The sequence below is a fragment of the Aythya fuligula genome, chromosome 11 (genome assembly GCF_009819795.1).
Source record: "Aythya fuligula isolate bAytFul2 chromosome 11, bAytFul2.pri, whole genome shotgun sequence".
NCBI classification, from domain to species: Eukaryota; Metazoa; Chordata; class Aves; order Anseriformes; family Anatidae; genus Aythya; species Aythya fuligula.
Window position 1 is genome coordinate 11,368,642 of NC_045569.1, and position 20,607 is coordinate 11,389,248.

Below are 20,607 nucleotides of genomic sequence, written 5' to 3' on the forward strand. Positions count from 1 at the left end.
TACACTTAATAGGATATATTTTTAAATCATTTCTTCATTAAGGTCTTTAATGCATGTATACATGAAAAATTTATATTAAAAAATTAAAAAGGAAAAATCTTGTTTGTTTAGAATAACTCTGATGTGCACAAATATTGACCAAAGCTAACAAAAAAAATACAGCTCTGCCTTTTTTATTAAATAGTGTTGCAATTACTTAGAGCTGGCAAATAAAAGCAATCCTCTGATTTTTAGAGTTTCTCACAAAAAGGACAACATTTTATTATATACATAGTTCTGATGTGCAAGTATGCAATCAATATGTACACTTACATTCCTAACTGTTTACATCATTCTAGAGTATTCACAGTAGAATCAAGCTTAAGGTTAGAAATGTGAAAAGGCCATAATAGTGAAAGAAAAAGATAAAAATAAAGATATGCCTTGGGATTTTAAGACATTTTAAACTACTTGTTAATAGATTTCAGATGACTAAGCTAGAATTCAATTTTGGAGCAGACTAAAAATATAGTTGTTTGTTAAATAAATGGTAACGCAAGTATGCTTTTAAATGGTTTCACAGATGGCAGTATTACCACAGGCATTATTAATCAGTCTGATTTAAGCAAGAGTACTGACCAGAAAGAGCTTGCTTGCAGAGAAGCTGCTGCAACCATCCCCGTAACTTTAAGTGACTACATTTGTCATAGTTTTGCATATTTATGCGCCTTCCAATACCTACTTTGCTCTTATAAAAAGAAAACCAGTTTTCTTAACCCATGCTACTTTATGTGGCCATGTCCACTGCTCGCTGTTCATAAGAACTGTAAAAGAGAATATATGCAGCTGAGGATTTCACAGATGATGATGAGATCTCAGACACTTCATGGTCATCAAACTTAAACCAGCGCTGTTTTGAGGCATTTTTGCAGTAGGCGGTATAGTGCCCTCCATCCAACCCACCATAATGATTCTGTGAACAGAAGAAAAGAATTAATGACCTTGAAAGTTGCCACTTCTTACCTGGTTAAGGAAAATAACCTAGAATGTGAGATTTTTAAATAAACACTGAGCGTTCTTTTTAGAACACAGATCATCTGCAACCAGGTAGGCAGCCTGGAAACCCAGATGAATTCCACAGACTGCCGCAAGTCTTAGCATAAAGATCAGCTAGCTTTGAAATGTGACATGGTTACTTACTGATACTGAAAATAGATTGTATCTCTTCAAGTTATTCTTTGGACCAATAACATACTGTGAGAGGTCAAGAGTTTCCAATGGGAAATCTACAGAGGTCTGAAGTTTTTGCTTCCATCTTCCATCATAGGAAAATCTAGAGATGAAAAAGCATTGTTTTAAGTTACAAGCCATTTGTATGCTATTTAAGAATATTAAGCCATGTTTGGTTTCTCTGTTTCTAACCCATATGTGGTCTCAACTAAAGACTGAACTGTTTCAAAAACAGCATGTGGCTCCAACTCTCTTAATGCTTGCACACATGCTTCTTAGCACGGATGAAGAGAGGCTGCTTGTAGAAGTGCTTTGTAAACTACAGCCTAGTAAAGCAGACATCAGGTGAAAATGAAATTTTTGCAACATTACAACTGGACTCACATCTGGAACTTTCTCTAATTAAAAATTGTTAGTTACTGCACTAGAACAATCAATCTGCATGAATGCCTGGTCACCCTAATTAATTTTCATAGATTATTATTTCACTTACCGTTTCAAGTGCACTAGAAGAACAGGTGGTAATTTCCAAATTTCTATTTTTTTCAAAGAATCCCTTCGAGTTTTGCAATGGCTACAGTAAAATCTATTATTGTCAGTGAGCTTTTCTTCTTTGGAGAACAATCTAAGGCATTCCTTAAAACAAAACATAAATACAGATTGTGAACGGCAGATGTTTAGGGTAGTGTACCAAAAATGTTTATTTCTTATTTGCTTGTTAACTTGCAACAATAATCTACATGCCATGTTTCACAAATATAGGGAAAACTGAGTTGCATCCAAGTGTAGAAGTAAATTGTAATTTTTACTGCATATATTAGTTATCTGCAAGTATTTCAAACTGTACTGACAACATTTTTTTAAAAACACAACAGAACTGTGGCATACAGAAACAAATACTAGACGTGTCTTTTCTGTCACTGTGGCTTCAATATTCCATCCTGCTTGTATTTTAAAACTGTTAAGAAGGGATCTAATTTTTTAAATTCTGGAAGAATTAAAAAAAATAGCAGGCTTGGGTCTGTTCATGTTTCAGGTTAGTGTAAGCTGGAACACTGATGAACCCCTTCAACAAGAGGCTGAACAAAGAAACCCAGAATGGCTGAGGTTGGAAGGGTCTGCTGGAGGGCATCAGGTCCAAACCCACACCAGTTGTCCAGGACAGTGTCCTGGAACCACAGCCACTCTGGACAGCCTGTTTCAGCAGAAGTAGCATCATAAGTCACAAAGATATATGTTTTTACTGTTTCAAAAATTGTTTTTCTCTAGGGCCACCTTACCTGCAGTGTACATTTACTAGTGGATGCAAGTGGTAGCGACAAATACATGAAAGCCTCAAAGGTCCGGGACTTCTTGTGGCATGTGAGACACTGCACTGTAGATTTGAACTGGCCTTGAAAGAGTGCCACGATGATGGATTCGTTGAGCTGTTTGTGTTTCTGCCAGGCTAGTTCTGCTGCTCTGAGGTCATCAAGATGATCATTGTTTTCTTCCTTGTATCTTTTCCTGTTGTCAGCCTGTATAACAGAAGTTTGAATACTTTAGCTGTATATTAACATATCTATAAATAGGAAGTTTAATCTATACGCAACTATACTACTGAATATTGACAAGTATATCTGAACACGCCAGCATAGCCATTCATTTCCTAGCTGTTTAGTTGTCTTCCACCATTCCCTTCAGTACCTTATAGAGGCTGATTTTGTAACAGTAGAATTCTGAATACTTGGATTTCCTTCTATCCTTTCAGTAACACAAGCAGCACTACATGGCCACTGTAAACTAATTTAGATTATAAACAACTCCTGCTTCGGGACTGATTTCTTGCAAAAGTCATGTGCTATACCAATAATAGTTCTGGAACTTGTCTAAAGTACCTACCCTGCCCCTGAAGACTCCCACTAGTTTAATACGTCCCCCACCACCCACAAGTTGTCCACAGTGATGAAAAGTACAAGGCAATGACAGCATTTTCCCAAAAGTTATTACTACTTGAACAACTCTGCCCATTCTGAAAGAGAAGATATACACACAGTAACTGAGATTTGAGGTTTAAAAGCAGTAAGGTAAAGAGTACTTAAGAAAACCTGCTTCACTGCAGAGTTTCTTTCATGCTGTCGCAATCTTGAGGTGGAAAAATGTGTAAGGTTACAGCACAAAACTCGCTTCTCCTAGCAAGCTTCTCTTACTCTTAGCAGACTCTTGAGGAACAAAAAAAAAAGTCTGCAGACACCAACAGTTCAGCAGTCTCCAGGCTGAAAACATTTAGCAGACATCCTCCAGATACAAGGCACATGTTTCAGTCCTTGCTGGAGCCTGAATTCCTACAGGTGAATAGGCTGAGGTACCAGTACGTGAGTATCATTAAAAAAAAAATCATTAACAGCTGTCTCTACCTCAGCCCAGATAACTGAAAGTAAATTTCTACTTTCTCTTTGCCTATTTGTGTCTTTATTCCCTAAACCACAGAATCTTTGGGCACAGACTCTCCAACTACACGGCCTGAAGTAGCTACAAAAGCTAGACTCTGCAAGGGATGTTTGAAGATACATGGGAGGTGTTGAATTATATAGACCTCGGGATCTTCTACTCAACAAGAATATAAGAAAAGCAAGCCATTTTGGTAATTCTAGAGCTTCCCAAACAGAGGGATATCACAGAAATGTGACTTTGTCTCCACACAGCAGTGGGGAGCTGAATTCAGCACAAATGCTTACTCAACCCTACCCAGAAGCTGTTTTAAATAAAAAGTTTGTCCATTTGCCTTGGCACAAAGCTTTGTTACTTAAATCTTCTTAAGAACTATGAGATATGAGAAAAATTATTTCTCTTGATCATTTAACAGATGTGTATTTTGTAACATGTATTGCTTACTTTATTTAAATCTTCGTGCAAGCCATCCATTAGAAAGAGAAGCAATTCTTGGGAGTCTTGCTGGCTATATCCTGCAAATTGGTCATTAATCTTCCCAATTGTAATTTTGAAGTCTTTTGGACTGATATATTTATACTGCCCTGTCCATAAAGCTTTCATTATTACTCCAAACTCTTCAGCCACTTCACCTTTATGCCCCAGGAAATTTGACCTATACAATTAAACAGACAAAAATATATGTTTTTATATATACACAAATATATGCTATATAGATATAAATGTATTTTATATATATAGTGAGCTATCCAATTAAGATTTATTATTAATTCAAGACTTTCTCCCAATTCTGAAGTAATTTCTTTAGACCAAGCAAAAATGGTTGCGAGTTTAAGTTAAAACTTTTGTATACTTTGGCATTATAATTTGGTTCCACAATCAAAATCGGTCTGATGGAAGGTACAGTTATTTCCAGCTTGTTTTGCAAACTGCTACTTAAATATTGTTTTTAAGAGATAGTAGTACACTTATTTATGAACGTGCTAAAGCACAATTCAAGATTGTCTGGTAATGCTTATTTCGTCCCGTATCTACACTCTGTAAAATCTCAAAAGATTTAGAGGTTAATATTTCTCTTATTTAAAAGAATTAAAACAACAAAAAATCTTTAGCTCTATTAAGTGATTTTTTTAATTAACAAATGTAAAGTCAGATTTTTTTTTTTACTTTCACTTGAAAGCAAAGGGTAAGTATAAGATATTGTTACCTGTTAATATCATCTTGATACAAGTTTCTGTTAAAATACTCAGCCAGGTGAGGTGCATTGCACAGACACTGTAATATGGAATTCATATAGCAAGTGTTCCCTAGATTACGAAGTCCTGTAAGAGCTGGTCCCGATCCCCCAAACACAGGATTAAGATTCCTAATTTGTGATGCAGAGAGTCTTGAAATTTCTGCTTTAGTGTAATAGATTGGTCTGTAAGGAAGAAATTATTTTATTTCTTTTTAAGCAGTCTCAGCCTTGACAAGTCTGTGCACATAACTTAAGAAAATCACCTTTCCCCCCCCCAGGAAATGAAATATCCTGGCACAAGAGGCTACCAAATACAAATCATTTAATGTATTCAAGATCGGTGGAATAGTGAAAAATCTCTATATACTGGCCTATAATCAGACTGATTTATAGGCTAAATCAGTATTTATTTTTTTAATTTACAGATGAGGAATTAGTTGTTTATTTACCTCAGTTTAAAAATCAAAAACTGTATTTCAGAAGCTACAAGACAATTAGTGTCTTCCATGTTAACACAAATAATACCAACACTTAAAAAGCAACTGTTGTCCAATTACACTGACCTCTGAAATTTCTATTAATACTTAATTATCACATTAATTCTCAAAAACATAACTGCCAATACATTAGATGTGTAGCAATGAAATTTTGGTCTACCAAAAAAACCCTCTTGCATCCTTTGAAAATACTTATAAAATATTAATGAATTTCAGTTGGATAAGGACAAATTAAGTCCTATATGCTATCATATTGCGTAAATTGTGATATAACTTATCAAACATACTTATTTTCACGATTGACTGCAGGAGTTACGGGAATTCTTTTCTTCTCTTCCTCCTGAATGGCTTGGGTTATATCTGGGGAAGAGTAGGAGCGCTTCAGTTTGGAGTGTTCCCGTTCTCGTTCAATAGTCACCTGTGGCTTGGGTTTATGCGTTGGTGGGGTAGCTGGAGGAGTGGATGAAGGAGCCATTTCTGGTGGGTACATATGAACAGTGTTTGTTGGCGAGTGATAGTAACGAAAGGTTCCAGTGATTGGATCCAGAAACTTACGGAGGAAAAAAGAAGTGTTTTAGAGTCAGGTAAAAATCATCATTAGCCTTAACTACTCTAGCAATACATGAGTTTCTCAAGTAATGAGTTGTTAACGGTAGTTATTGACCTAAATATGTAATGGATTAAGTTTAGTGGAAGGTACCACCTTCACCAAAATGCATATAAAGCAGCTGGTTAGCACCAGAAGCAGATGAGCTCCCCTAGTTTCATTACAAATAATATTAAAATTCAGGAAGTACCTGTGTGTGCAAGTTGGGAGAGACAAAAATAAAACGAGATCTGACTTAGCAATATGACAGAACTGAAATGCACTGTGAAACTGCCCAAGAAACTCGATTATAACATCAGAAATAGAAAATAATATCAGAAACACAAGATTACCTTTACCCAACCCAGAGGCAGTCCTGGTATTATCCTTCCCATTTCTTCACTTCGTGCTCTCATCAATGGCTCCCGCTGAGACTAACAAATACAGTGGAAATGTGAGGTATGTATGGTTACTTATGAAGAGCAGCAAGCTGTCTGTGACTTCCCTATGCAGTTACATGTTTTAATGCAAAACAGTTCAATAAATCCTTGATTATAGCTGGAAATGGAACTTACTGGAGGACGCGAAAATGGTAACATAGTAATACTATTTTGTATTACTCTAAACAAAATTAATTTGTCAACATGCTCTGGGGAAAAAAAAAAAAAGGACAATTCAGTCTCACTAGTCTGACTATTCCATTCTTTCCCTAAAGAAGCCACTTTATTAAAAAAAAAAATGCCTCTGTTAGACACATAGGGATGATCTTTTTTCCCTTCCAAAGTAGTATGCAATGGAGTACACAAGATGATGACCAAGAATGGAAGACTTGTTAATGCCATCAGACTTGTTAACGCATTAAGAGTGAAAAAATTCTACTGAAACTTTCAAGTATTTATTTGCAGATGAATGGGACAAATGGAAAAAGCACACAAACAGCTATAAAAATGGCACAGTCTTTTCTTAGGATTATGACTTTAAAAAATAAAGTTAGGTGGAATTTAACATGAGATAATCATAAAGCATCTGTGCTTGATTGATTTTAGCTACATACAACACATTGTATTTACTTTAAGTCTTTCAGTATCTTGATCAGAATCCTCTCTAAGGGGTCCTGGCTTTTGAGCTCCACTGTCTGGTTGTCCTTTAACCCCAGTTTGCTGTAAAAGATTTTGAGAGAAGGCTTTGAATTTTCATCTGTAACGTTAGTAAAGATAGCTGATAAAGAATAGTAGGGAAGGAGGTTTTTTTTTTTTTTTTTTTGTCATTGAATGCAAGTGCCTTGAAGTCACTACTGCAGCTATTTACACATGACTTTTTTCAGCTATGCAGCAATTTGTTGGAATAGCCTTTGTAACTGAATGTTGTGTTGTACAGGATGGACTTAATAATTTCAAGATCTCAGAAATCAGAAATAAAGTCTCAAAATAATAGATTAGGGTATTGCTTTGCTTCTTACACTAGTCAACAAAACCCTGTTATATCAGTGTTCATGCAGCTGGGGACGTGCTACAGAGTTTATTATGATACTGTGATTCTGTCCGTAGTGTTTGTTACAACAGTACAGCATATATTTTGGGCCGGTATGAGAGATAGAGGCATGGCAGCATTTTATAGTTGAAACTGAAGATGGCAGACCATGAACCATCCAACTCTGCCTTCACGCCAATGGTGATTTTTATTATCTTATGGGAACTACATGTTCCCTACCTGCAAACAAGAATCAAGCCAGTCTATATATAGCTGCCCTATAACACCACACATATCTTGGTTTTAACTTTCTCCCCTACATCTATGTAAAAACAGCAGGTCTAAACAAGATTCCAGTGAAGTACATATTTAGAAATTAGACTGATACCATCTCACTTCAGGAGGCACCCAAATGATCCTGAATACCCCATGCACCCGTTTTCACTAACCTTGCCTGGAACAGACACAGAAGTCTGAGATGCATCACCCAGCACACGTCTCTGCATATCTGGTGTTCGAGCTCCCTTTTCTCTTTCTTCCACAGATACTTTGTCGATCTCCATCCTTTTTGCACCAATGTTTTCTGGTTCATTTTTATTTTGCTTTTTTGCTTCTATTGTCTCTTTGCGCACTCTTTCTTTTTCCTTTTCCTCCTGTTCTCTTTTTATTTGGTCATCTCTCTCCTTCTGTTCTCTCTCCTCTTTGGATTGCTGCAGCTTTTCTTTGTGTTCCTTTTCTCTCTGTTCTTCCTTTGCTTTCTGCTCTTGTTCTTCTTTTTCTCGCTTGAGTCTTTCTTTTTGTTCTTCTTGTTGTCTCTCCCGCAATTCTTTTTCTCTTTTGTTTTTCTCTAACAGGGCAGCAGTTTCTGCATGTATATGACTTTTTTCTTCTTCTGTCAGGGTGCTTTTTACATCACGTACAGGTTTTGTGGACCGATCTGGAACTATTTGTCCATTCTCAATAGGCTGGCTGTCACTGAGTGTGCTTTCAGATTTTGGTCTGTTATCATCAGGAATCTTCATTGAAGGCTTTTTAGTACGATCAACCTGTAACAGAAAGCACAGAACAACTCACTAAAGCTACTAGCACTCTGCTAGCTAAACTTCTTCTAAGAAAGATTTATAAAAGCATGAAAATCATATAAAATTGATTTTTATCAGAGATAGCCAATTTTCCATTTCAGTAAATCTGGTAATTCAAATTGGTCATTAACTAAATATTCATTTAACTTCCAGATGTGAGATAACAATCAACAACCCTTACAGAACCATAAGGACAGCATTAAACACACATTACTACAACTTGAGTCTTTATTTTCAAGCTTTCAAAGGTGAACATGTTAAAGTAATCAGGCAGCCAAATTTGGGCTTGGCTCTCAATCACATGCTCTGTCATCTGATTAAGGCAGATCTGCTTGATGGGAAGAGGTATTTAAGAATGATTTCTGCTCAGACCTAGGAGAGCAGGTTGGTTTTGATGCTGAAATAGAAGTTCTAAAAAAACAAAGGGAAGAAAATAAGTACGGTCTTTTTCATAGCTTAGGGTCCATTAGATGAAAATCTGTATTAAAGGAAGTATCTAAAAAGGTAAGAAATAAAGAGCTGTACATTTTTAGCCTTATCTTCCAAAGAAAACAAGTCATTTTAGAACACCTTTGTAGAGTCCGTGCACTAGAAAATTTTTTCCTCTGAAGAAGAAACAAGACCCCATACTTTCACTACTGGACCACAAGTGAAAAGCCTCCAAAGTGTATTTTTTTATTTGAAGGAAGATACAGTGGCTGGAAAGCAGAGCTTTGGAAGAGCAAAGGTAAGTCATAACTTAATTGCCCTCACTATTTCATCATATATATGTACTGATCAGAAAAGGTTGCTAATAGACTTTCTGAATTAATGAGCAATTGCTGACCTTCAACTTCTCTGGCACTCCCATCAAAATCCTCAATGAAAACTCAGCAATTATGTCAAGTGTATTCAGTTTCATAAAGTTCTGTGGATTATTTACCATGGCTTCACAGACCACCAATAGTCTCTGTACCAATGTAGTTGTGTACAGGGCTTAAACAAATACTGAGAACATACCTCTGTGGAAGTCTGCATGTGGTGGGTCTCTAGTACGTTAACCCTATGCTAAATCTGAAACAAAGAAAACACAACTTACCTCAGGGATACTTCTTGTACTAGATACGGGATTGACTACAAATGAACTGTCATGTTTTGGAACAGCAGCACCCTCTACGCTTGGTCTGTTAAGTGATTTTAGTCTCTCTTCCAAATTAGCTTCTGTTTCTTCATTTTCAATCCCTTCTGTTGGAGAAGGCTTTATAGTGGCAACAGGTGGAACAGGAGCTGGTTCTTCCAAAGATGGATATGTAAAATCCACTGGGGGTAGGAGAGGAAAAAAACATAGGAAAGCTCTTACAACAAAACCAAAATGACCCTCAAGTTCCACCAGACCCCAAAATTTAGCCTTGTTCTGAGCTACATCTCCATCTCTCTCACATGTACTTGAATGAAGTTACGTCCAGTAATTAGAAACACTAGGGAGAAAGAATCTCCATTATACTTACAGGAAACAGTTACTGCTTCAATCTTGCTATGCTGAGGTGGAGTTACTTTAGCATTTGTTGTGTACTGGGGAAAACAAAGGAGCCAGTTTTCATAACCTCCTTCTAGAACTAAAGGTTCATTCTTCAGTAGAGTTTTGCTTTCCCACTAGAAAAAAAAGGAAAAAAAAAGTTAAGTGACTTAAACACAGTGAGGAAATGTTTCAGTCTTAACCTTGTTGAAATTTCTGTGTCTGGTCATTATACTAAGAGGTTATTTTTGAGATTTTAAAATAAGAATTAAACAGGCTGTAAAAACACTTCAGGGAACAGGGTTTAGAGAATGCCAAACACATGAGGAGGTTCCTACCTGTAACTACAGCAGGGTCTGAATATTTCCAGTACAGAAAGAACCACTTACTACTTGTTCAGGTAACAATCCTCCATGCAGAAAAATACTTTATTTGGTTTCTTATCAGGTAAATTTACTGAGCAATTATCATAAAATCATAGAATGGGTTGGGTTGGAAGGGACCTAAAGACCATCTAGTTCCAATTCCCCTGCTTCAGGCCACTAGATCAGGTTGCCCACGGCCTCATCCAACCTGGTCTCAAACACATCCAGGGATGGGGCATCCACAACTCCTCTGGGAAACCTATTCCAGTGCCTCACCGCCCTCTGAGTGAAGAATTTCCTCCTAAACTCTGATCTAAATCTCCCCTCTTTTAGTTTAAAACCATTCCCCCTCGTCCTATCATTATCTGCCCAAGCAAAAAGTTCTCTCTGTCTTTTGTAAGTCCCCTTATAGTATTGAAAACTTGCAATGACATCACCCCAGAGCCTTCAGGCTGAGCATCCCCAGCCCTCTCAGCCTGTCTTCATAGGAGAGGTGCTCCAGCCCTCCGATCATCTTTGTAACTAGGGGTGTTGGCTTTGGAAAGTATAGTAACATTAACTAGAACATGAACAGAAGTTCAGAGACTATTCTGTAACGCAATAAATGGAGAGAACTGCCTGAACTAGTCTCTGAACCCCAGTATTGAATAGTTATGTACACGTGCAGTCTCTCACAAGAGCCACCTTTATAAAGAGTAGGGACAACACAGCTATAGCCAGAATTCTGACTTTTAAATGTTACGCAACTCAATATTGAGTCTATTAGCTCCTTCCAAAGATGAGGCTCAAACTTAAATTCATGTTTTTCCAGAACTGATATTTAATAAAGTACAAAACTTAACAGTTTTCAAGTTATTTCTGGTGTCTCTTTTACCTTGATTCTTCCATTCTAGAAAGCATTGGCTTGATAGGACTGCAGAGAAGTTAGCTTTTTTCAACCTGCCTATGCAGGTGGCTGGCCAGTTCCCATAGATGTGGACTTAGTTGTCTCATGCTTTCATGTATTAGCAATGACTCTGGCAAACAATACTAAGTACTTTCTCAAACAACTCTGTCAGCCAAGAACTTAAAGTTTACAAGCTAGCTGTTGAGGATGGCAGTTGAATCATTCTACTATTTACTTATTTAATGAGTTACTTTCCACTACTACAGCACAAGCAGGGGAAAGTGAAGCTTCAGACTATATTTCTGCTATCAAAATAAGCAGTCTTTGAAAACTAAACCAAAATGTTTATCCAGCATATCATTGTCTTCCATATACTTTGTAATTATACATACTTTAAGACCACCTTACTTATTGAGATGAAATAATATAAAATGTGGAACTTGCCAACCTTAAAAAGCGCGTCTTTCAGGCTCTGAAGAGTTGTTCCTAGCTTTACATCTTCTGCAGAACTAAACCAGTCCAGGAGTATAACGTAATCAAAGTGTCCTCTCTTCTTCCATTGATCTCTAGAATCTTCTGGGAGTCTAGCTTCAATCCAGCTAGCAGTAACTCTGAAATATATTAACATGCACTTAAATGTACAAGTAACACTTAGTCCAACAATATATGGTCCAACCTATACATGCTTACATGCTTGGATAAAATACACAAGCTCTGACTTGAAGGCAGTACATACCAAAACAGAGCTGTCCAGATGCATTTCACAAATTTGTATGTACCGGAGACTCTAAAACTAAATGTACAAGTTGTAAAAGCATATGACCCCTCTAATGCATTCTTTTTTTCAGTCACTTTATAGAGGGAATGCCAGTAAGACAGTACTTCAAAGAAATCAAACATTTCACTATCATTTAACATTATTCCATACCCAGCACTGATAGCTTCTTCTGGGACGCTGATAGATCTTGGAATACAGGATTCCTGATAATCCTTTGAGCTTCGAGCATCCATTATAATTAATTCAATGCTTTTGTCCGTCATCATTGCAAACAGTTTCTCAGCTGTGACTGCTCCTTGAAATAAAAAAGCTATTAGATGCTAAAAGCTACATTATAAATGGAGATAACTATGATCGTGTCTGACTGGAGTAATCAAGACTGCAAACAGATGACAGAACAGAAAAGTGTACAGAATACATTCGTATATATATATATATATATCCTTCCCACAAAGTCATGAAGCTGTGGAACAGATTGGCTCTTTTGCTCCTGCTACTATAATGATTAGCAGCTGATCTGCTAAATTAGACAATACTGGATACTTCAGTGATAAATTAGTTGATTTTTCATGGTCTCATTTAACTTAAGCTATATAGGCAAGCACTCGTGAACTACATGCTGCAGATGTTCTCTAGAGTTCTCAGCTGAAGAGGAACATTTTCATGTTTATTACAAGAACAAAAAACAAGGCTGGGGTGGCAAGGGGAAATTTCTTATTTAATTGAGAAAGTCGACACATTTCAGCCTTGTCTAGACATTTTTCTTAGCAGTTGAGGAGACATTTTTCTTTCTATTTAACCACTCTGGGGTTAGTACAGCTTTAGTAACTAAAGTTTTGAAAAACTTAGAACAGCTTTCTAAGTTCAAGGGACATGATGAAGGCTTAAATACAGAGCTTTACTACTAAGTTGCTATTGTTGAAAGAACACATACCAAAAGTTTCACTGAAATACTCTGACTGTGAAGTAACTGTTAAAGAACTGCAGCTGCCAAAATGATAGGTGCATAAGCATATAGAGACTTTTTTCACACCTGTGTGAACATTGCATCTCTTACCGCTCAGACTTTCAGACTGATCCCTTCTTTCCAGTGAATGCTTGCTCTCACCATTAATCTGTGTTGCAGGAAGGGGAAAAAGAAAAAGCTAGTTAATTTAGGAAGACACCAAGGTTGCTGCTCTACCTAGACAGAAAGCAGTTAAAAAGGCAATACAACCTGCAGCATCATCTGCTGGGTGAAATTCATGAAGCACTTGTGGAAAAAATTTCTTTTCCCCCCACACTATTGCTAACTAGTCAGCTCTCTCCTAAAAAGGAGTCATGTAACAAATACATTATCATGATTCTTATCCGATAGTTCCAGCAATGGTGAAAAGCACAGTTGTAATATAGAGTTTGACTTTACAAAACACTAGTGTATCTTAAGCAAGAATTGGAGGTTGGTAGGGTTTTACCTTTTCCAAAGAAGACTCAAAAGGCTATGGGGAATATAAAGTAATTTCAAAAACAAAACAAGCCAACAAAAAAAGATTCTGAACTGGAAACAGCTACTAATAAATACCACATGCAGGATTAAAACTATACCTTTAGACTGAATTGAGAATTCAAAAACATCTTCAATTACCTTTTGGCTTTTTCCTTTGGAATCTGCTGTACTTTCTGATGAGCTTTTGGCTGAACTCTTTCCATCATCTTTTGGTTCTTGCTTTTTCTGCAGCTCCTGTCTGTCCCTCTCTTCGAGTCTTTTCCGAACTTCAGCTTCTTCATATCTACGGAAAACATTTCCCCACAACCAATATTATATGATCAGCTAGCCTTGGACAATTAGCACCAGAACTATCAAGTCAAGGGAAGGGTGGGGGTGGCCATGAAACAGGAAGTATTTAAAGAAAATCCTCCCCAACATCCCCTCACTGCATCAAAGCCCACTTTCCTCGCTGACTTCTTGATACAATTTATTTCATTCTTAAATCCTGCTTTGGCTCTTATTTCATAGCCACTGCTCTTAAGGGTTTATTATTTTTTTTCCTCTTTAAACCTGAGGTCACGCTTAGCTATGATGTCACTAAAGATAACTGGTTTTTCATTTCACAGAAACTAAGTACTGGTCTTACAGTCTTACTTAAGTCTTGCAGATAAACTTCAACTTACTATAACAATCACCCAGGGTATTTTATTTGGTTTTGCAACAGTCTTAATAACAGTCTTAATAATAGTTAAAAATGAGTTACCTCAGTTCTCTTAAGTGCCTTTTTCTGAGAAGTTGGGTCACAACTACCAATACAGTAGCAGTCACCTTTGGGATGTAAGCTGACTTTATAACACTGTTACATCCTCACCACTGCCCCTGCTGCTTATTTCACAGTGCAACTACAGCGAAGTCAATGCAAGAACCCTGTGTACTCAAAACTTTTTGTGCATGTAAGTCTTGCATACAGATGTCCCTTTCATAATGCCTCAGCCTTTAAAGTTAACCTTCCAGCCCTCTGCCATTTTAAGGACAAGCACGATATTGTAAACCAGTAGCCTCCAAACTACAGCTTTTAGATCACCAGCTGTAGGGTTGCACATTGCTGCCACATTGCACTCTAGTTAATAGAACTGAGAAGATAACAGTTATTAGTGATCCACAAAGCAAAAACTTATGTAAAAAAAAAAGTTATATTAAAAAAAAATGTTTTGAATTAACAATATTGATGACTGAGCCAAGTAGTGAGGCTTGGACACTGAATTGAATTAGTAATTGTCATTTTAATTATATGTTGACTAATCAGGACTAAAATGACAACTACTATGCAATTTTATTTCATACTACTTGTTACTGAACTATATCATAGCATTGGATTCTGCCTCAAACTCCACTCCACCAATAGGAAGCATGCAGTGAGTGTAATTCTATTTCTTAAATAGGCTTCTTGATTTGGCAAAGACATAAATTAGAACAGAGCATTCTGTTCTTATTTGGAGTTAATGGTACAAAAATATATTTAAGATTTTCATTGAATTTGGTCAATATGGAATATTTACCCAGCAATTTCCCATTTACCTACTGGTATGCCTTTGAAGCACATACTAGCTCATTCATTTAAGTATTCCTAAGCCTATACAAATGACGTTTCAGCAGCTCCACTTTTGGTTAATTATTAACTGTTAAACTATTTGCTGGCCTATTGCCTAGAAGAGGAGTTGTACAATAACAATTTCTATAAAACCACTTCTGTAGTTACACAGGAGTCATGTTTCATTTATTCTCCCTTTAAATACACATACATTTTGTGCAGAGTAGTTGAAAATTATTTTGTCAAGTTTCAAAACTCAGTTCATTTCACGATAAACCATAAGTTACTAAACAATAAGTCTCTAAATAACTTTGGTTTTCTATAGCTCTATCAAAGTTTACCCTTAAAGTGAATTTGTAGCTCTGCTGAATTGTAAGACAATTAAAAACAAGGAAGATTTAAAGACTGTTTAATGTATAGTATCATCAAGCATCCTTAGTATGTCTCTTTTCATATACATGTAGCTATTTTCTTCTCTGTTCACCTAAACTGACTTTTTAGATTAAGCACTACAAAAGGCATAGAAGAAGCTTTTACAGTAATTCTGGTGGGGCCTGGGGAAGGGAAATGTGCATAACAGACAGAGTTGAAAGGGTGGGAAGGGAGAGACAGGCAGTTGCTGAGGATATGAAAAGCAAAAAAGGCTGCTAGAAGCAAGACAAACTGTACTAACTACCATGTAAAGATAGAGCCTATCTTACAACATACTGACACGATTTCATGGCTTATGGCACAAAGACTTGTGCCATACAACTCAGCAACTGTAAATGAGCTAACGAAAGCCCCTTAGCCCATACTAGCAAAACTGCATTTCCATAAATGTGCCTGCAAGTGGTAGAGGTGAAGAAAAGGTGTAGCAGCTAGCTAAAGAATAAAAAAACGTCTTTAGAAATGTGTTTTGTTAGTGTAAACCAAGTCCCAATTAGGAGGGCTTGTTAACATGGAAATATTAGTAATGCGCATTAGTACATTTGGCCTCAGGTGACCTTATGATGAAAAGCGTGGGGAGGAAATGGCTCCTGATCACTTCTGGAGTACATATAGCTTATATTGTCTGGTGGTTTCTTCCTATCAGTCGATGAACAAACCAACAAATCATAGTCTCAAAGAATTGAGAAAATGAACAGTGCCAAGCTACTGGAATAAATGATGACAAAAATAAGCTACAAAAGCAGGCTCTTGTGGGTACACATTTTAAGTTTAAGAATTTCAGCTATCTAGATGGTACTGCAAGCACAATCCTTTACTGCTATACAGCATGAAAACCTGCAACTGCACGCATACTGGCTTCATGTATAACTAACCATATTATATGTTCATTGTATTCACATACCTGAGTTTAAGGCTGTCTGAGAGTCTTTCAGCTTCTTCAACAGCTTTTTTTAAATTTGTAGGTCCAAGAATTGAATGGAAATAATCCTAAAATTACAAGCATCAGCCCACATATTAATGGTACAGCTTAATACTGCTGATTTCTATGCATATAAAGAACAGCTGCCCTACAGAAAATTGGTATTATAGTGGTAATAATGCAAAAAAAAAAAAAAAAAGACTGTTTTGAGTTGTTTTCCACTCAAACATGAATTTGTAAGTAAAATTGTTCTACGGCCTTAACAAATAGGCAAGGCAACTCTGTTTGTTACCAGATGGTTCTAGTTGCAAGACTGAAGCTAAAAGCACATTTGTCCATTTTCAGTAAAGTAGGCTTGAATTGAATAAAAGGAACACTCTCCCTCAATCCCCAAGCTCCTTAGCACTGCACCAAAAGAAGTCAGAAGCGGAAAGACGACAGGATTACCCTTCCATGAAAAATATTCACATGTCTATTTATATATCTTAAGTATAATTAATAAGAGCAAACTGTAAGAGCAATTAACAATAGACTTGTCAAAAATAGGAAGTAAAAATGTCAGCACAAGTGAGACAGTTTACTTCATATCAGTGAAATTCTTTGAATGTGCCATAGTGCAAATTTCTGTGCTTCTCATGCTTCTACGAAAAAGCAAAATGGTCAGAAAGCTTTTTATACCTGCTGCTGCTTAAAATCAGGTCTCTTTTTAATAAAATTATAAACAGTCACATATTTCATATATAGGATATAAGCTTTTTCTTCATCTCGGTCCAATCTGCTTTCTTCTGCTGCTTTGAAAATCTTAAGGGCACTCTGCACATAACTGAAATCAAGAAAAGAAGAGTAAATCCCACAATTGTTGACTTGTCCCCAAACATCTTTTAATTAAAAGATGCCATTTTAAATGTTTGCAGCCCCTGCCCGTATATTAAGCATTTGATTTTTACCATCTTAATAAGGCTTTTACTAACATGAATTGCAATTATGGTCCTCCAAATGAAGTTTCTCCTTGCTATTTTGTTTTTCTGATCTTATTTAAAATCTTCCATATCTAAATAGCATACTGAGACATAGAAAAAAGTACTTTTCTGAAAATATTTTTGAGGAAAAACTAATAGTAAAATGAAATGACTGATAGTCTAGAAGTGCTAGAGGCAAAATATTTTCTATTCATGCATCTGCAGAGCTTTTAATTTTTAAGAACTTGTATTTATATAGCCTTTTCTCAAAGTACTCAAGCTGTCATGGGCACCATGCTCAAGAAGTTACTTTCTGCAGGCAGTAAGCATATCTGATGTGATAGCTTGTCATACATAAGGCTATCAAAGATTTGATAGTTAACTAATAACTGAGAAAACTTAGATCTAAAACATAATCATCTGAGCTGGAATCTGCTCAGAAGAGTAACAATAACACTTCTAATACTAGGAGTTTCTCTACAGGGAAACTCATTAATATTTAGTACATAAGGAAACAATTTAACTTACACAGGTATCAAAATTCTATTTACTATATGCTACTAAGACTTGTATTTTGAATAGTTGATCCCAAATCAATGAAAATATGCACCTCTTTGTACTGGTCTTTTCAGGTTTTATTTCTGTCTTCTTGTTGAGATCTTTCAATGAAGTACAGAGATAGAGCTCCTTAGGTACAGACGCCACAGCAGGCATGTTAATGTTGTTACTTATGTCCCTTCTAGGATGGTACAGCTTCTCAGAAGTCTCTATCAATATTGTTCTGAAAACAAAACAAAAACACATCAGGTAGGAAGAGCCCAAGTACAGTCCATCAATGGCTTTTAAAACAGTTACTATCTTTACCAGTACGGTGTTATGACCTAACCTGTCTCATGTTACATGAATCAACACTAATATAAAGCAATTTGGAACTGACACAGTTAAAGATTACCTTTAGAATTGTTCATTATAGTTTAAATTAAGTGCACGTAATCAGTCAGAGCTCTAGTAACTGATCTGGTCCGCTACAGTCTGGTGAAGCATTACTCAATGCTACAGCATCAGCACCTGTCCTTGGTGTTAAGCTATGTCACAACCATTAAAAACAGGATTACTTACATAATAGGCAGCTATTTAAAAGGAAAAAAAAAAATCACTCTGGGCAATTATATGTAGCATAGAGCATACATAGGAAAATTATTCCAGGAGTCAAAAACAAACAAACAAAAACTTCTTTGCCAAAAGAGAAATAATGCTTGAACTGCAACTATTTAAGTGTTAATCATCTGTAAGAGTCTTCTTTTATCAGTTGTATGTATTATTGATGCAAGCAGATTAGGAAGATTAATTTATACAGTTAATTATTCAGTCAAAGTGATAGTTATTTGAAACAACTCTGGGTAATTTGTCAAGAACGTGAGCATTATGTTTCAAATACCAGAATAATATGGAAAACAAGGAGAAAAGAAATGTTGACTTAATGATGATCAAATGAATCTATCCAGAAAATACTCAACTTTATAGTTGAAAAAATATTACCAAAAATCAACTGACCTATTTGCACTGTGAAATCAGTGCTGGATAATTATTTTACAACTAGCTTAGCACTAGCCTCTGCAAATAGATGCTATGCCCGTGGAAAGGTGGCTTGTTATGTCTTGGTAAGACACGAGCTGAGGAAAGGAACATTGAAGCAGAATATTAAAAAAGGCCATAAAGAGAATGTTAAAGGAACTGTTAAAAGCTGCTTGAAAATGTCTTTGAAGTGCTGCAGGTCCTAAGCTCCCAGGTACAGTTGTCTTTCTGCTGCCACTTGGAAGCATTCCCCACCAAGCTGTTACGTGGTTAAGTAGAGTTTGGCCAGAAAGGACTGTTACATCATCTCATCTGACATTCTGCATGCAGCAGTCCATTAAGTCTCATACAGATAGTCTAACTAAAACCTTTACATATATTATACAGTGAGCTATTTTAGCCCTTGGGGATGGCAGGGGAAGAGCTCTGCTTAACCAGTGAGACGTTCAGGTCCTAGCAAACCCAAATAAATTCAGGGCAACTAATTAGAAGAAAGATGCTCAAATAATCCTAACAAATACATTTCCTAGGTGCCAGAAGGAAGCGAAAATCCACATAGCCTTTGACATGATGAAGGCAGGGCTCTTCCCTCACACCCCAAGGTGAGAATCAGCACAACAGTGTGACCAAAACCACCATCAGCCAGTAACCTCAGAGTGAAGTTTTGCACAACTGAACTGATCTGTAGCTGACTGTTACTGAACGAGAAGGTTCTGATTTCCCTCTGTCTTTCTCATACTGGCCTGGAACTTATGCGGTCTCTTCTTGAGCCAGTGCAGCTTGCTGAAGAGGCAGAAAAGCTCTGCAGCTTGTGCAAGGACAGCAGTCAGCATGCACAGCCAGGAATGAGCAGCTGAGATGAGAATGGGATGCCTTCCTGCGGCTCAGTGCTGGTACCAGCCAGCTAACTTACTGCCTTAACACAGATGCTATGCTTGCTAATTTTCTAATTACATAGTGTCTGTGCAAACTTGGTAAACTTGAAAAAAAAAAAAATCCTTCCTATGAGATTGCATTCCAGATAATTCTAGAAAGTATACCATAAATTCCTCAAATACTAATTTTAGTACATAAAATTAAGAATTTATCCCATACCTCAGGCATCTTAAGAACATTTTCCCCTCCCTATAAAGTGCCTTATCACAGAATCACAGAATTTCTAGGTTGGAAGAGACCTCAAGATCGTCGAGTCCAACCTCTGACCTAACACTAACAAGTCCTCCACTAAACCATATCACTAAGAAATGTTCAACTTCAACTTTCAGGAGATATTTAGTTGCTGAAAACAAGGCAGAAAACTAATGAAAGCTTTCCATTCAGTAGAAACAAAACAAAACAGACACGCATCCCTCCACAAAGTAAAGGCCCTTCCCAATTTAAAAGCTTTTTTGCCTTAGACATACTTTTTTTTTTTTTTTTTTAAGTAGTCTTACAGAATTACAGGAAAAGGCCTCAATCTTACGAAGACTTTAACATTGCTTGTCTAATCATACCTTCAGAACACGTCTTTAACTGGCTCTTTATTTCTCCTTAGAACTGTAAATAGACTTTTTCTTTGAAGCTTTAAGTCCTTTCTAAATTTATCTTCAATGTTTGCTCTGTTATGTAATCAGTATTCTCTTAATCTT

General features: G+C 36.6%; 1 protein-coding gene across 4 annotated transcripts in view; it reads right to left on the bottom strand.

The window, feature by feature from the left end:
* The window catches only part of USP8 (ubiquitin specific peptidase 8), a 24,788-nt gene continuing 4,181 nt past the window's right edge, over nucleotides 1–20,607 (bottom strand). For 2 of the 4 annotated variants that reach the window (XM_032194565.1, XM_032194566.1), the window contains 19 exons: nucleotides 18,015–18,185; nucleotides 17,124–17,268; nucleotides 16,428–16,513; nucleotides 13,660–13,804; nucleotides 13,093–13,150; nucleotides 12,186–12,330; nucleotides 11,706–11,868; nucleotides 9,999–10,143; nucleotides 9,590–9,810; nucleotides 7,879–8,475; nucleotides 7,030–7,119; nucleotides 6,313–6,393; nucleotides 5,661–5,923; nucleotides 4,847–5,059; nucleotides 4,084–4,294; nucleotides 2,490–2,726; nucleotides 1,703–1,845; nucleotides 1,180–1,312; nucleotides 1–952 (listed from right to left, as the gene is read on the bottom strand). In XM_032194565.1, the coding sequence (XP_032050456.1) occupies nucleotides 767–952; nucleotides 1,180–1,312; nucleotides 1,703–1,845; nucleotides 2,490–2,726; nucleotides 4,084–4,294; nucleotides 4,847–5,059; nucleotides 5,661–5,923; nucleotides 6,313–6,393; nucleotides 7,030–7,119; nucleotides 7,879–8,475; nucleotides 9,590–9,810; nucleotides 9,999–10,143; nucleotides 11,706–11,868; nucleotides 12,186–12,330; nucleotides 13,093–13,150; nucleotides 13,660–13,804; nucleotides 16,428–16,513; nucleotides 17,124–17,268; nucleotides 18,015–18,118 (3,366 nt within the window). In that variant the 5' untranslated portion in view covers nucleotides 18,119–18,185 and the 3' untranslated portion in view covers nucleotides 1–766. The remainder of the gene's footprint in view (nucleotides 953–1,179; nucleotides 1,313–1,702; nucleotides 1,846–2,489; nucleotides 2,727–4,083; nucleotides 4,295–4,846; nucleotides 5,060–5,660; nucleotides 5,924–6,312; nucleotides 6,394–7,029; nucleotides 7,120–7,878; nucleotides 8,476–9,589; nucleotides 9,811–9,998; nucleotides 10,144–11,705; nucleotides 11,869–12,185; nucleotides 12,331–13,092; nucleotides 13,151–13,659; nucleotides 13,805–16,427; nucleotides 16,514–17,123; nucleotides 17,269–18,014; nucleotides 18,186–20,607) is intronic. The other 2 variants (XM_032194567.1, XM_032194568.1) reach the window with 2 other exon arrangements.